The sequence below is a fragment of the Anarrhichthys ocellatus genome, unplaced genomic scaffold, assembly GCF_004355925.1.
Source record: "Anarrhichthys ocellatus isolate YVR2014 unplaced genomic scaffold, GSC_Weel_1.0 scaffold23, whole genome shotgun sequence".
NCBI lineage: Eukaryota > Metazoa > Chordata > Actinopteri > Perciformes > Anarhichadidae > Anarrhichthys > Anarrhichthys ocellatus.
In genome coordinates this window covers 2,043,145-2,058,036 of record NW_022280053.1, presented here as the reverse complement: position 1 = coordinate 2,058,036, position 14,892 = coordinate 2,043,145, and the positions used below count along the sequence as shown (strand labels likewise).

The following is a 14,892-nucleotide window of genomic DNA, read 5'->3' as shown; positions in this document are numbered from 1 at the left end:
TGTGTTAATCTGGCTTCTCTTAATCCTTTAACCCAATAAGGAAAACCTAGTTTCTTGTTTATGTGGTGTTTGAAGAATCAGGTTACTGCTGAAAGCCATGAGTAATCTTTTTACCTGCAGTAAGTACATGTAAATGCAGGAATGGTGCTCAGGCCTACACATGTGAGAGGGAGTGGGAGAAAGCGTTTCTGTGGATGACTGTGTTCCTCCTTCTGTTCCCGTTTGCTGCTGCTGTGTTCAGAACACATCTGTCTTTCTGATAGGATTATAAAACATTCACCAACAGATGTTTGCAGTCCCCTTTGAAGATAGCAATTCTGCAGACTGCTGTGGATTTATGAGTGCTTTCATCAGACAGTGTTGAATTGATAACCATATCGTCAATATTCTTAACAATGTAATCAAATTGTTTGCAATTCCTCCGTCAGTTTTGATCCATCTTAAATCTATGAAGGGAGGCAGCTTTTGGCGCTGATTCTATTAGCCTCAACACAACCGTTTTGTTTTTTTTTCCCTGTATTTCTGTTTTTTTGCCATTTTTCTCTGTACTGTAATTGCTGATGCATTAATCACTCTCTGGAGACGTTACACATTATCTTCAGTTAGTCAGTGTAGAGCAGCGGTACCAAGTGACATCTGCTGCCAAAGCACCAAACATATAAACATAGTGTGCTCACACTGTGTACATGCCAGGAGCTAACAAGCTATTGGCACATTTCCTATTTTCCACCCGGTCACATGCCAGATTGTAAATCTCCCCCAATCAGCTTCAGAGGGCTCGTGTTGATTCTTCCCTGTGTTCTAGTCTGTCAGTCAGGGTGTCCGTCTGTGCATGCTGTGGGCTCCTAGTAGGTGACAGAAAGCCTGCTGAAGAGCTTAAAGCACCTTGTTAAGTAGCCTTCATCTACTGCAGAGATTACAGAGAGCTTAATGTGATCATGCCAATGCAACAGCCCTTTAGCAAGTGCTTGGTGAGATGGTTAAGGATCAGAGATTTTCTTGTTAACACTGTTTGGCCGTTTGACTTGACCTAGCTGTTTGTGGGTTTAAATAGTTGACCTATAACTCGAACTCGTTTTTTTTTTTTTGTCATTTGCAGCGTTGAGTGCTGGGAGTTGTTTTTACTTTTTCTCTTACAAGTTGTATTTGGGTTGCAGTCCTGGAACACAGGTCTCACTTTTCTGACAAACTGTCACAGAGTTTTCTTGACTTGGGAGGAAGAGTGCATGAGACTTTCAACTGTCAATACTTTGTTAATGGCGACTTGCTGACACAGACGCTCTGACAAAACATGTTACAGCAGCCATTCTCCCCCTCAAAGGTACTTCCCTTCTTCTGTATGGCCTGTCTGCCTTTGTGCTGTATACATGTGCATCGATTCAAAAAAGGCTGGTGGGGAGAAAGACAGCTAACAGATTCTTAAATGAGGGAAATTTGAGTATAATAAGTCATTAAACGTTTGATATACTTCTATGACTAGAGACAATTGGTGCATCAATGTAACATCGTCAGGAAACAAAAACAAGAGTTTACCCAGTATAACGTGTGTGGATATTCATAAATGATAATGAATTGGAAAAATGCCAAGACCATATTATATTTTGTAGTTACTGGTTTTCCAGCTACTTCTTTGAGATTGATTTCTTTACTAACTTGTAAACAACGCTCCTCACCATATTGTGAGATGATGGAGGTAATTCTGGGGGGAAACAAAGTTTCCTCCAAGAAATGGGTTGTTCAGGTTTTGTGGGGCATGTAGAACAGCATGCATAAAGAATTAATTACCTTCGAGCTGCAACGAGCTGCAAGAAAAAGAGATATCGTTAAAACACTGCAGTATGGAAAAAGATGGGGAGTGCCAGAGCTAAAAGATGAGAGGAAGCTGAAAGTATAACTGTCCCAGAATCATCCTTTATTTTTACCGTACAGATGGTACACACACACACACACACACAACAATGCAATACAGTACAAATGAAATGAAAATGACCTTTATGAAGCAGCAAATGCTGCATGTTTGTTCAGATTGTGTCCGGGTCTTTTACTCTTGGTACTTACAGTGTATTTACTGAAATGTCGATTAATCTGACACGTTGAAATGACAGCAGTGGTATTGCTTTATCTTACGTGTCTTCTTTTATGAGCTACCTGATCCAAATACTGAAGCGCCCGGTTCTAAACTATTACATTTATGAGCTTAAATTATTAATATGATATGAATGAAAATTTAACTGGGCAAATGCAACTCCTGTAATTGATGTAACGCAAGCCGCTCGAGAGCAGACGTCCATTGCATTTGTTGGAACTCCAGAAACACTCGGTCTACTTGGTTTTCTGCGGCCAGAAGTTACACGAGAGGGTTATGTACAACCCAACGCTGAAGGCTTTTTGTAGAAAATGTTACAATTAACTATCATCAACTGAAAACACACAGTGAAAGGGATCTTGTAGGTCTGTATTGTGACGGTTCTGTACTGTATGATGTGAAACACTGATTCCTCGGTCAAACTTTTGAATGAAATGTCATGCCGTGTCACAACTGCAGTTCTCAGTCTATGAATGGCTAGAGCATCACCGACCCCACACCGTAATAAAACAATTCTGTCAGCTTCTGACCTTGACGGAAACAGCTTTGATGTCAGGCTCTGCCCACTAGCATTGTCATTGTGTTTAAGGATTTGTCATTGGGGATGTTACGCTGCGTCACAGTGGAAACTGTGTTTGTGGCTGTGTTGGGGGGTGTGGTGAGGTGACATAGTAGCCGAGGCTCTATAACACACAAGCATTTGAGCCACAGTACGACCATGTGCAACTGTACAAATGCACTCGTGCACGTTTATACACACTCTGAAATGGTCCGCCGACTTTTGTTTCTTTAAAAGGTGAAATTGAAAAGCTGATGTTTTGTGGCGCTGACAGTCTTTTAAATTCCTCCTTGCCCTTTTCTCTCTGCAACCGTGTTGACCAGTGTTGGGAGCAAGTACTTTATGAGCCAACCATAATGTAAGAGCCAGAGACATTGTACTGTCTGCTTAACTGCCTCTTGGCTGCATATTTCTGCATGTTCTTCACTCGCATGTTATCAGTAATAAAACAGGCCAGAAGCAACAACACTTTTTCATGGTGCCCACAAACTTCAACATTAATATTAACACCCACAAGCTTATACAACCATGAATACAATTACAGAGACACCCACACACACACACTCACACACACGAAAAAAAGCAACGGCCTAAAACACATTCATTGAACAGCTTTTGAAATGCACATACAGTTGAATGTGACCTTTTTGGCTCTCCATACAACACATGCAGACATATGTGCACATGCAGCATCACTATAAGCATGTGGATGGCTGCTGTACATGGATGCACCTACATACAAACAATGTACAGACATGTATGTTTCACTCACATATTGTCTTTCCAATAGCATTGTCACCCACTCCTCAAATCCGATGTTTCCCTCCACCCTGAAATTTTGACCACAGCCTTTCCCTGTTGAAAAAATGTGAAAGAAAAGGATTGGAGATCTCTGTGAGCTCCATGTCTCCAGGGAACATACACACACACACACATACAGATACTGGCCTTCAGGCTCAACAATGCAATTAAACCTCAGAGGGGCTCTCCAGTCTTACAAGGATGCTACACATGGAAGGAGGCAGGGCCAGAAAGACAAGAGTGCTAACCCTTCTTCATGTGACCGCTGGTCAATTCCTCACTGTCCCAGTGATTCATAGTTGCAGATACCGTTGGTCGTCTCAGCTTTTCTATCAGGGCAACGCTAGGGAGAGACCTCAGCTGAGGCACGAAAGCCATCTTCAATAACTGCTGACAGCTACCAAAACACCAACTCTAAATTTAACATAAGGGATTGTCTCCTAATTGTGTTGTTTGTTTTGTTTGTTTGGAACAATAATAGTAGCACACTGCTATTCAGTCTCTCTTCTCTCCGTCTCCAGCCTAGCGGACGTATGCATCCAGACTGGCTTGCTGTGATAATGTGAGCGATAAATTGTTCTGAAAGGCCACAGAGGATTTAAATAGAAGGCTGACTGTAGTCTGGCACGTCTGTTAGACTTTCTTTGGTGTAAATTTGTTAAAAGAAAGAAAAGATTTCCGTGTGATTTATTGAGTTGAGGTGGCAATTCTCATGCCTCCATAAACTGCTGCTTTTACAGTGAGCGCCAGGGGAGAGAGAAGAAAACAATTAGGGATGGATGAAAAGGAAAACCTCTACCTCATTTTTAACAGCATTATCAATTTGAAGTCGTCTCTATTTCAGTTAATTTGAATGTAGGGGCGAGGAAGAAGGGAGCAAGATAAGGAGGCTGGGGGGGGCATCATTTCAAGGAGACTTTAGTAACATGAATGTTACTAAACATTTCCTCAACTGGCACTTGGCCTCTGCATTGGAGACATTGGTGTTTTACTGCAGTGCCTTTACCAGAGAGGTTGACATAAATCTCACCAGCAGGGAATCAGTAGAAAACACAACAGGGGCCGGCTCCCTGACGGTCCTTCAGTGCCCTGCTGACGTATCAGTAACATGATGACGGTGCATTGTTTGCACAGTAAAATGCCAAAGCCTCTTCCGCAAGGTGTTTTGATTTGTCTCATCATTGCAGTAACAGCCTTATTAACGAGTTATTGGTCCCCGTGAGTCAAACACATCGTTTATTATCGCCATGAAAAGATTTCGTTGAGTTAAACACTATATATTTATAACTCTACATCTTTTAACAGAGCATAAACATGTTTGTTATTATAAAGATAGCTGTCATAGTGACACACTTGATGCCATGTGTTATGATAACACTCTGACACATATCTTACAATATGAGTATACAACACTAGGGCTGTTTTTATTGAGTTGAAACCTCTCCATCTGTGCATTAAGCTGTTCTATACTGTTAGCACTTGGAATGTGAAAATGAACTACCCTCCGATGACATTATTTACAGTATTTACACTGTAAACCATATATTAATGTTGGAATCATCAGCAATAATATACCTCTCCAGTAGATGGATACAGGAATACTAAATGCATCACTGTGCTGCAGTGTAAAATCATTTGTAAATGAGTAACACATTACATTACTCATGTTGATAACAGTTATTAGTTTGATCTCAGATTCAGATTTAATATAAGGGGTCAAATTCTGTAGAAGTGTCAAGTTGGATTTCTGTACGGGCTTAAGGAAGTTAAGAGGTATAATCACTGACATCGCTAAAGATAACTGGGACACTAGTGTGACGGTCTAATGCTCCGTGATTGGGGCAAAGCCTGTGAGAGTCTTGTGCAAAAGCTGGTGCAAATCCCTTTGTTTGTTTGTGTTTAGCAGACGGCTTCATGTAAACTCTGACCTCCGTACAAATGTCATAGCGTAGCAGTAAAAGCATGCAGGGAAGACACAATTAAAAATATACATAAATATAAATGTGTATTGTTTGCTTATGTTTATTTTAAAAGGATAATATCAGCCAATATACCGTAGATTTTTTGAACGTCCCATATCGATATCTGTATTGGCCTCAAAAATGTGTCTAGCTATGGTTCACATTCATATCTTTGGAAACCCCTACCTTGGTAACGCTGGAGAGTTGAGGTTCCTGAACAAGATTGCTGGACTGATGAGAGGAAGGATCTTGAATGTGACAACAGAAGTTCGGTTGGAAGATGATCATATCTCTGGAATAAGGGAGGAAAATCAATCTTTGGAATTATTGTGTAAATTATGTTGGAGATATTCAGAGAGCTCTGAATGGGGACATGCGATAGTTAGCTTCTTTGAGGATCAGGAGGAGAATCCCTACAATCCCTAGATGGTGTTGATAACTGATGATGATGATTAAGATGATCACAATGAAGACAAATACGAGGAGGAAAATGACGACGATGAAGATTCTTGCCATTGCTCTGCAGGATTTAGTTCTTCGCCTGCGCTGAATGTTGAAAGCAAATATGTCTGTTGGTACCATCTGGTACCTTATGGTATGTTAAGGGATTAGTCACGCTGAACATAAACTGTCTCAGGGAATTTCCGTTGTCATTTCAACACTAACACAGCCTTCCAACTGGGAGTCCTGGGCTATTTTCCATCTGCGTGCATTTCCTCTTCAGGAGCAGATTTCCGATGTCCCTTCATCCTCAACCTGGCACTTCGAATGTCAGCACTTTTAATGCATAGACAATTTCATTGGGTGTTACAGATGCTGCACCGTCACCTCACACGTGTGTCCGCACACACACACACACACACACACACACACTAGAGTTAAATTGCTAAATATCTACTATATCCTTTGTTTTCATACTGAAAGTGTTGCTTTATAAATGAAAAAGAAAAAAAAACTACCACTCATTTTCTCCACACACCATTGCTTCATAGAATTTCCAGATTCACGGTACAGAAGAAGAAGAGAACTGTCCCTCTCCTTGTATTAAGGATTGTTTTATGAATACCATCTCTTTCGACTTCAATTAAGGATGCAAAATCCAATGGCGATTTGATTCAAAGTCAGTCAAAGATTTAATGGATTCCTTTTAGCTCCCAACAAATTGCCTTTTTAGAGGGAAGAACATTTGCATTATTCATTTGTGAAAGAGCAAGTTCATTTGGTTAGTTCTAGATGAGCTCAGAAACCAACAGTGGGAATTCGAATGGCTCTTCACGGAGGAGGATGAGACACTCTCTGTGTGAGATGAATCTCATCTGACCCCTGACCTCTTGTCTTGCTGTCTTGGCTGCGTAGGTGATCCAGCGCAGGGAGGACGGCTCGGTCAACTTCTTCAGAGCATGGGAGTCCTATCGCGAGGGATTCGGCAAGATCACTGGTGAACACTGGCTCGGTAAGTGTCTCAGCTGTGAGACTGTGTCTGTGCGTGTGTTTGGCAATGTATGACTCATATATAGTATGTGTAATGTGACCTGCCAGGGCAGACCAAACCCTGGAAAGCAGATTTTTACACGGTGTTATCAACTTTGGTCTATTCGCTGTAGATAGAGCTTGACTGGACTTGATAAAACAGTAACACTTCATGATAATCATCATGAATATATTGTAAATTAATAGTTAACGGAAGAGTGTGAAGGAGATCTCTTGGTGCATGATATCGTCTTATTCCAAGACGGGATATCGTCAGGATATCGTCTGAAGTACAGCACGCAGACTGCAAACAGAAAAAATAAAGAAACTCACTCTGACAGTGAAATAGCGACAGTAGTCATGGCGAATGATGGAGAAAAATTAGAGACACCCAAAGAGTGGCAGACAGAGACATTGGATGACATCGGCTCTTCATATCATCAAGAATTCAGTAATGAAAACCACTTCAGTGACATCGACAAACATTATTGCAGCAAATCAAAATGTGTGTGTAAAGTGCTCTTCATGAGAGGAGTCTGTTCAGCATCACAATATCACAACACAAGCCAAAAGACCAGCGATTCAATTACAATCTTTTTTTTTTAATTTTCGCATGACAAACACAACAACAGTATCATTTATTTATTTATTTTTGCAAACCTCACAGCTTTTCAACAGTCGCCTTCTGCTTATAATTTGCATTTTTCAGAGTGTGCTTGTCCAAATCCTTTTATTTCTTGCTGGCAGCATGACACATTAGTCCATGCCTCCTCTCAAATTTGACAGGAAAAGAATGCCAACGCAGAAATGAATTCGAGTGTGAAATTATCAACTTTTCCAAAGCCAAATTCCTCTTCTTCACACCACTTCTCATTAAATAGACTCAAATAGTTCTCGTCTTGGGCGGCGGCTCCATCATGTCCATTCTAGTGGCTCAAAGTTATCTGCTTAGACCTTCATATGATATGTTGTATTTGTGTTTTTTCTAAAAACATTCATACTCCAACATGTTTTGTAAAAAAAAAAATCATACCGTGTAGAAATAGACAACCAGTACTTTCCATCGTAGACTGGCCTTTGCAGCTCCTTTTTAATTGGACTGACATTTGTTCAAGAAGCGGCAGAGAATGATGAGACGGAGTCTAAAACCATGTTTCTCTCACATCAGGTGTTGAGTATGAAAATTGACTACCAATGAAGCTCATATGCAGACGAAAACAAGACCTGTGACTTAATTAGAAACAACTGCATCTGAGGAGCGTGACCCTGTGGGAACATATAATCACACAATCAACATCTCTCTGGGTCTCTATGGCTGCATAATCTCAGCCATTATCCCTGTATACACAAACATCCTCAATGCGTCGTTGTTGTTTTGTGTTTAACACTCAGTCAGTTGAGACACCACACTTACCTTCAGTGTACAAATATAAGCTGGACTGGGAAAAGCAAACCAGCGAGAATCTTGAAAGGAGAAGGTTAGAGAGCTTTGTTATATATAATGAGATAGATTTAGGCTGACTTGTACTTGGATGCGGCATTTCTGAACCATGAGCCACCATTCAAGCACACTCTTTTAGTCCCGATCCCAGAACCTCCAGGGCTACCACTCTCCCACTTAACACGTCGTGCACACTGTGACTGCACTGTGATTCATGCCGAAAACAGTGACATTGTGACGGTGACAACACAGTGAAATTGTGACGGTGACAACACTCGGAAGCTGGCCAGATGCCCACCGGGGATTCATCACATCACACAAAGTTGATGTGAAAACAACTTAGCCTACAAAACGTCATCATTAAACAAGACAGTTCATTGCCCAATCAGCATCCATGGGGAAAATACTGGGATAGTAAGCTGCTTCCATAATCTTATGAGTGCATTAGTGATCGGCAAATCTGGTCCGCTTACAAAAAAAAACTCCGGTCCCAAAAGCGCTAAGCATTTGCAGAAATGTAGTTTCCTGAGGAAATGTGGGTTGAGCAGCAGTGTTAATGAGATATCACCATGTCTGTGTGTGTCTTTAAAAACCTTTCATCGCAGTGTGCATAAGCTCAGGCGGGTGGAGTAAGTGGAGCTTGAAGAAGTCTATTTCTGTAAAAAACATGAGCTTGTCATGGTCAAGGTTATGGACGTGCGTGCCATACCACAGCGGAGATACTCTCCCATCAGCACTCTAGATTAGGCAGTGGCGTATTACGTTTGTAAAGTATGTCTAACTAAAATGCAGGGGTTTTATTGGCAAAAGTACACATACATTGCATGCAAGAATTGAGATTAAATCACATAAATGTATAAATATAAATATATAAAATTAAATATATTGAATTAAATGTAAATATAGACAATATTTCCATTACTTCCCGTCATCTATCATCATCATCAACACAGTTTCCTCCGGGTACTGGACTGTCCATGTCGTGTAAATGAATGATGTTCATCACTTTCATTCGAATCAAACCAAGAATCTGTTTTGTTAAGCCGATCTTAGAAATTAAAAAATAAGGAAACATGCAATGTAATTATACATATATGCTTTTTAGATGGCGATGCATAATTGTATAATGATTGTATAATATTAGGTGGGCCTGCACAGTTCTGGGTTCTTCGCCACCTTCACCACTCTGTGTCCTGGCTATAGGACATATGATATAGGAATACTTGCATGTACTGTATAACGCTTGCAGAGGTTATGTGAATTAATGGACATCTAGGTCTCTTTGCTGACCCGAGGCCATCACAGAGTGCACCCATAATAAAAGACGTGGTTAGAGTGCCAGCTAGATCTCCCTGTGGTACGCTGTAGGAAAATGGTGTGAATATGGAAAGCTCAGGACTTAGCAGACTGCATTTCAATGAGCCAGCAGGCTACTTTGAACCTTTCAGAGTACCCTTGCTCATTCAAGGTGTGCTGTTGTCTCGTCACCCCCGTCATCGATTACCCTCAGGGCAAAAATGAGAAATGGATCCATGCTTGCCTGCAGCCTACAGAAAGAAATTCATTGCAATTACCTCCACCAGACAAATATTGCTCACTAATGCCACCCGCCACCTCTGAAGATCTTCACCCATCTCATTATCTTAATATGCAGCTGGATTCTGGATTTCATTTCAGATTTTTTCCTCATGTAATGAACTTCTAATAGTGTGATGATAGTGGCAATGAAAGTCATCCGAAGAAGAGCGGTGGGGAGAAAATTAAGAATAACAGAGCAGTCGAGAGTTAACAAAATCATACATCATGTGTTTTTTTTTTATTAGTATTAGTTTTTGTATGCAGGATGACACAATCACACTTTCACAAATTTCTAGCGCATTTGGTACCACATGCAAATGATATAAACTCAATTTAGCATCCCTTTTGTCTGTTTTTATCCGTTCCTTTGGCGGTTTGGCAGCTTAGGTGTTAATTAGTTGGGATGCCTGAAGATTTCACTCGGGGTGTCAAGAGTAACCGCCGTAATATTTGATTTAAGACAGCTGAAAGCTGCCGTTTCATGATGAAGTTATAGTTTTATAGTGAGTCATATAATGATTTGGTCTTACATGCGGTGGATTGCTTGCATGGACGTTAAGCAAAGACTCTTTGATATCGTACCTTTTTTATCTTTTCTTTTCTTTTTTATATTGAAGGAAATCATGGATCTGCAGTTATTTGGCTAAAGTGTATGTCGGGCATGCAGACAGCAAATATAATTTGGATCCTCTATGGCTCAGATATAATTCACCATGCTGTGTGTTTAACTGTAAACACTAACATATTGCCGAATAATTCCTCCCCAAAGCCCGTGTATAAAGAGCATAAAACTGGGTCAAGGCAATTCCATTGCTGCCGTCAAATCTATTACACACCTGGTCTCGCAGGCTGATGTAGACGTGTCTACCTGTAATGTAGGTCCTGAAACAGTTTAATGCTGTCCCAAAGAGACTAACCTAGTTTTCCAAATGGCCTATTACAATACCATACTTCGGTCTGTTTAGTGTTGAAAGCGGCACTTAAATCCATCAGAAAGAGGATAGACAAATTGTTTATTGTCATAATCATGTCCCCTCTCCTCGCTGCGAGTCCATTTACTGCAGCTATAATTCATACTTGCGTACACTTGCGTAAACAACATATTACAACAAAAACCCGAAGCTGTCACTGTGTTCTGTAGAATTATGGAATATCAGTCTAAAGTTGACACAACCAATTCCCTGTGACATTTTGTCCTTTTCTTCTGGTGAAACCTGTCGTCGGGGGAGTGACATTCAGAAGAAATGTTTCCAACGTGATCGGGAGGCTATTCGTCAAAAAGTTTGGTTGTTAGTGTGGTTGTCATTTCAGCTCACACTGTTGGGTGTATGACGTTATATAACGGTAGGAAAACCTCTGACATAGCATGTTTGAATTTACAGTTGGATATTAGTTCAACATCTATATGCCAGTGATGCATTCAACTAAAACAAAAAGGTTTCGAGTCAGTATTATCTTATTATATTCATTCTGAGTCAAAGGTTTGTTTTGGTTTTGACAAACAGAAACACTTGGCATTCTTGAGCAGTACTCAATTTTATCAATCAGTGGAGCATTAACAGCGTAATCAATACCTCTAAATGGAATTCTAGTTTTTTTTGGTAGCTCCGAGTAATAGGAATTAATATTAAATTGCTGTCATACCAACTGCAGAATTGGAATCCTGTCATCCGTTTATTTATTTACAATAGAGGGCAAAATGCCATCTTTGTCATACTGCAGTCATTTTGCCGTGAACTTTTTTTTTCTTTAATCAATACACAAGTACAATAGTTATGTGGATAATCTAACGGAGAAAACCCTGAACTTAGAGGTGAAGTCAAGATTCTCTTTTACTTTTTGAAAACACAGACACTGTAATTTTAGGGAGGAAAACTGCTGATCCCTTGTTATTATTCTGACACTATATCCGTCACACGGGGATTTTTGCAGATGGCACAGTTTGAGGAGCAACCGTCCTCTGAAGCAACAGGGAAAACACACTGCGCTGCTTAAGCTCCGACCGTTGGGGTTTCACTGTACGCTTGATGGATCTTTGCTCTCTGGGCAATAAGATAAACAAATTGTTACTCTTCGACAGAACCAGCAAGAACGGCTCACTCTCTGGTGCACTCTGAGTCACGTAAACCTGACAAGGTGAATCCATCCAGGACATTACATTATATCTGCCTGGTTTTCTCCTCAGAGGAGTGGACCACCTATTTAGAGCCGGTGTATCAGGAAGATTAGGGGAGACAATCTTCTTTTATATCAGCGAAGGTTGGTGTATCGATGCCCCGGTGGTACAGAGAATCTGTTGCCCTCAGCCTTCAAGCTCTTTTCATCAATGGTAACCATTTTACTCACCAAAGGAGTTTTCTTCCTGAATTCTGGCCAGTGTTTGCATCCTGTCTCAAGCTTGTATGTGAATGCAACGCTTGGCTAACCAGATAACCAGTATTGAGCAAGAACACCGAACTCGCTACTCGTTATTCTGGGGAAATTTGAGCAAACCTCAGTCATAAGGGACACAAATAATGACAGTGTAAGTATCCCACAGGGAACAGAAACAGGATGCTTACTGTTGTGCTTCTCACAACTCATCCAATCCCAATTTACAAAAAACAAAATCCAGAAAGCTTGTGGTAAAAATTGAAGGAGCCATGAGCCAATGATCTTATTGGGATTACTGGTACTGCAACACTGCGAGGTGCAGATGGACGGAACATGTGTTCCCTCGATACAGCATTAGAAACTGTTTTGCAGCCGACGTCAGGCGGCTTCATCAGGCCAACGAATGAGGTCCACAGCAGTGGAAAAGGAACTAGAGCAGGGACAAAAGAAGAATGGTGAAAAGCCACAAAAGAAATCATTCTGGCCCCAACTCACTCCCAACACAATGCTCAATTCCAAATGATTTCCCATCACTCACCACTCCCGCCAGTCAACCTGCACGCCGCATCAGTGAGGAGGATGTCTTGCGACTCTTTCAGAGAAGACCAGGAAAGCCCCAGGCCCAGATGGCGTCTCTCACTTCTGTCTGAAGGCCCTGTGGTGACCAACTGGCTGCCAACTTCACACAGATTTTAAGCAGATCACTCACTTTGTGTGAGCTTCTCTCTTCTTTCAAATGCTCCATAACCATAGTGTTCCCTGTAAAGCTTGCACGACAGGAGCAATGTCTACAGGCATGTTTCCTTCACATCTGTAGTCCCAAAGTTCTTTGAAAAACTAGTGTTGGCCCACATAAAGCACATCACAGCCCCCTTGCTGTATCCCCTGCAGTTTGTCTACCAGGCAAAGATGTTGGTTAATGAAGCAGTCATTATGGCTGGCACTGCACGTATCCTGCAGAGTCTTTGGTGGAAACTTACTGTATGCATGGATCTTGTTTCTTGTGATGGAACTCTGTCAGTGAATTCACTCACTCAAATCAAATACAGCAAAGTATCCTCCTCGAAAAATGTACTCATTCTTTGTGCGTTTCCTACAAAAGTCAGGCGACACGTGTCAAATTCCGCTCGTTAAATGCATACAGTCTTTTCAAAGTAAACTTCCATCTTCACCGAAAACAACTTAGTTCTTCTTGCTTCTCGTTTCACACAGGGCACGAACAGCAATCTCCTGGGTGAAAGACCGGTTTTTGTTTGACCCATCCCCCACCTGCCCTGAGTGGTTTTATTGCGGTCTTAATACTTCCTGGTTCATGATTACGTGCATTACATACAAATTGATTTTGTGGGATATCTACAAATTACGGCACATTCATTTCCATCAGTATAGCGCGGTATGAGAACAGCTTGGATACAGGTGATTCACTTGTATGCAGGCTTTTCAATCACCAACTTGCTGAAAGACAGAAAGCAACAGGAGAACGCTTCTCTGTTCTGGCATTCCTCCGGGGTGTGTGTGTGTGTGTGTGTGTGTGTGTGTGTGTGTTTTCATTTCACTTCTCTTTTTCCTCTACACAAATGACTGTGCCTCTGGGGACACCAGGCTCTTTTGAGACTCAGCTGCCCATACAACCTCCCTCACCACTCAACACCGCGGCCTATATTGGAATGTTTAGGTTTACACTAAGCGTCATAAAAAGACCCAGCAGAGGTTGCTCTGCCTGTGCCAGCTGAGGAAATTGCAACGGGAGCTGTTACTTCAATTGTACACACCAACTGTAGGTTGTGTGTTTGTTGGTTGTGTGCTTTGGTTTGGCCACAAAACGGGAAAAGAGCAGGCTACAACATATGGTCCAAACTGAGGAAAAGATCATTGGCACCGACCTATCTGACCCAGGACTGTGTCAGCAAACATGTTTTGCAGAGCCCCTTAACCCTGGCCTGGGTTTATTCTCCACCCTTATGCCAGGTTTTCTGATCCTGATCACTGTCGCCTACAATCTGTTGTGAAAATTCAAGTTGAATTCTGGTGAAAATCGGCCTGGAACATCCCTCAGGGAAAATAGGACATGTGTAGCCCTCATGGATTATTTTAATCTTAAACAAAAAAAAACGAATACATTCATTCAACTGTTTAATAAGCCAGCTGTAGAAGATGTGAACTGAAAATAAGCCTAATTAAAACAACTTCATCCTGAGGCGGTGAGGACTAAAAGTGGATGGAAAATGTTGTGGATCGTGTCCTTGTTTGGCAGTCTGTCATTTCCTATAGCAAGAGATGCAACCAGATGCTGTAATGTCAGACTGCAGTATTTTGTTTCAGATCAGATTTGGCTTCCAAAAAAAGACAGGCTTGTATCCAACTGCACAACTAGTGTACAAAGAGAGAGGGAGAGCGAGTAGGTAAACAACACAGGAACTAAAGTGAAACTTTATTTAATGCCTTATTTGTAGGCTCTAACAGCTTCATGTGTGGACTTTCAATCCCGCGCTCATCCTGTGGTTATGATGCCGGGGTGAGCGGATCTGCTTGCGTTTCTGTTGCAGCCCTCTAATTCAGATCAGCGTGCACCAAAAACGATCGGGCACAGAAACAATTTCTTTCCACGTGTCTTTGCAGTAAT

General features: G+C 41.4%; 1 protein-coding gene across 2 annotated transcripts in view; it reads left to right on the top strand.

Moving 5' to 3' along the window:
* Positions 1 to 14,892, top strand: part of fibcd1b (fibrinogen C domain containing 1b) — an 84,243-nt gene that overhangs the window by 47,479 nt on the left and 21,872 nt on the right. For both annotated transcript variants that reach the window (XM_031859849.1, XM_031859850.1), the window contains one exon: positions 6,764 to 6,860. In XM_031859849.1, coding sequence (XP_031715709.1) covers positions 6,764 to 6,860 — 97 coding nt within the window. The remainder of the gene's footprint in view (positions 1 to 6,763; positions 6,861 to 14,892) is intronic.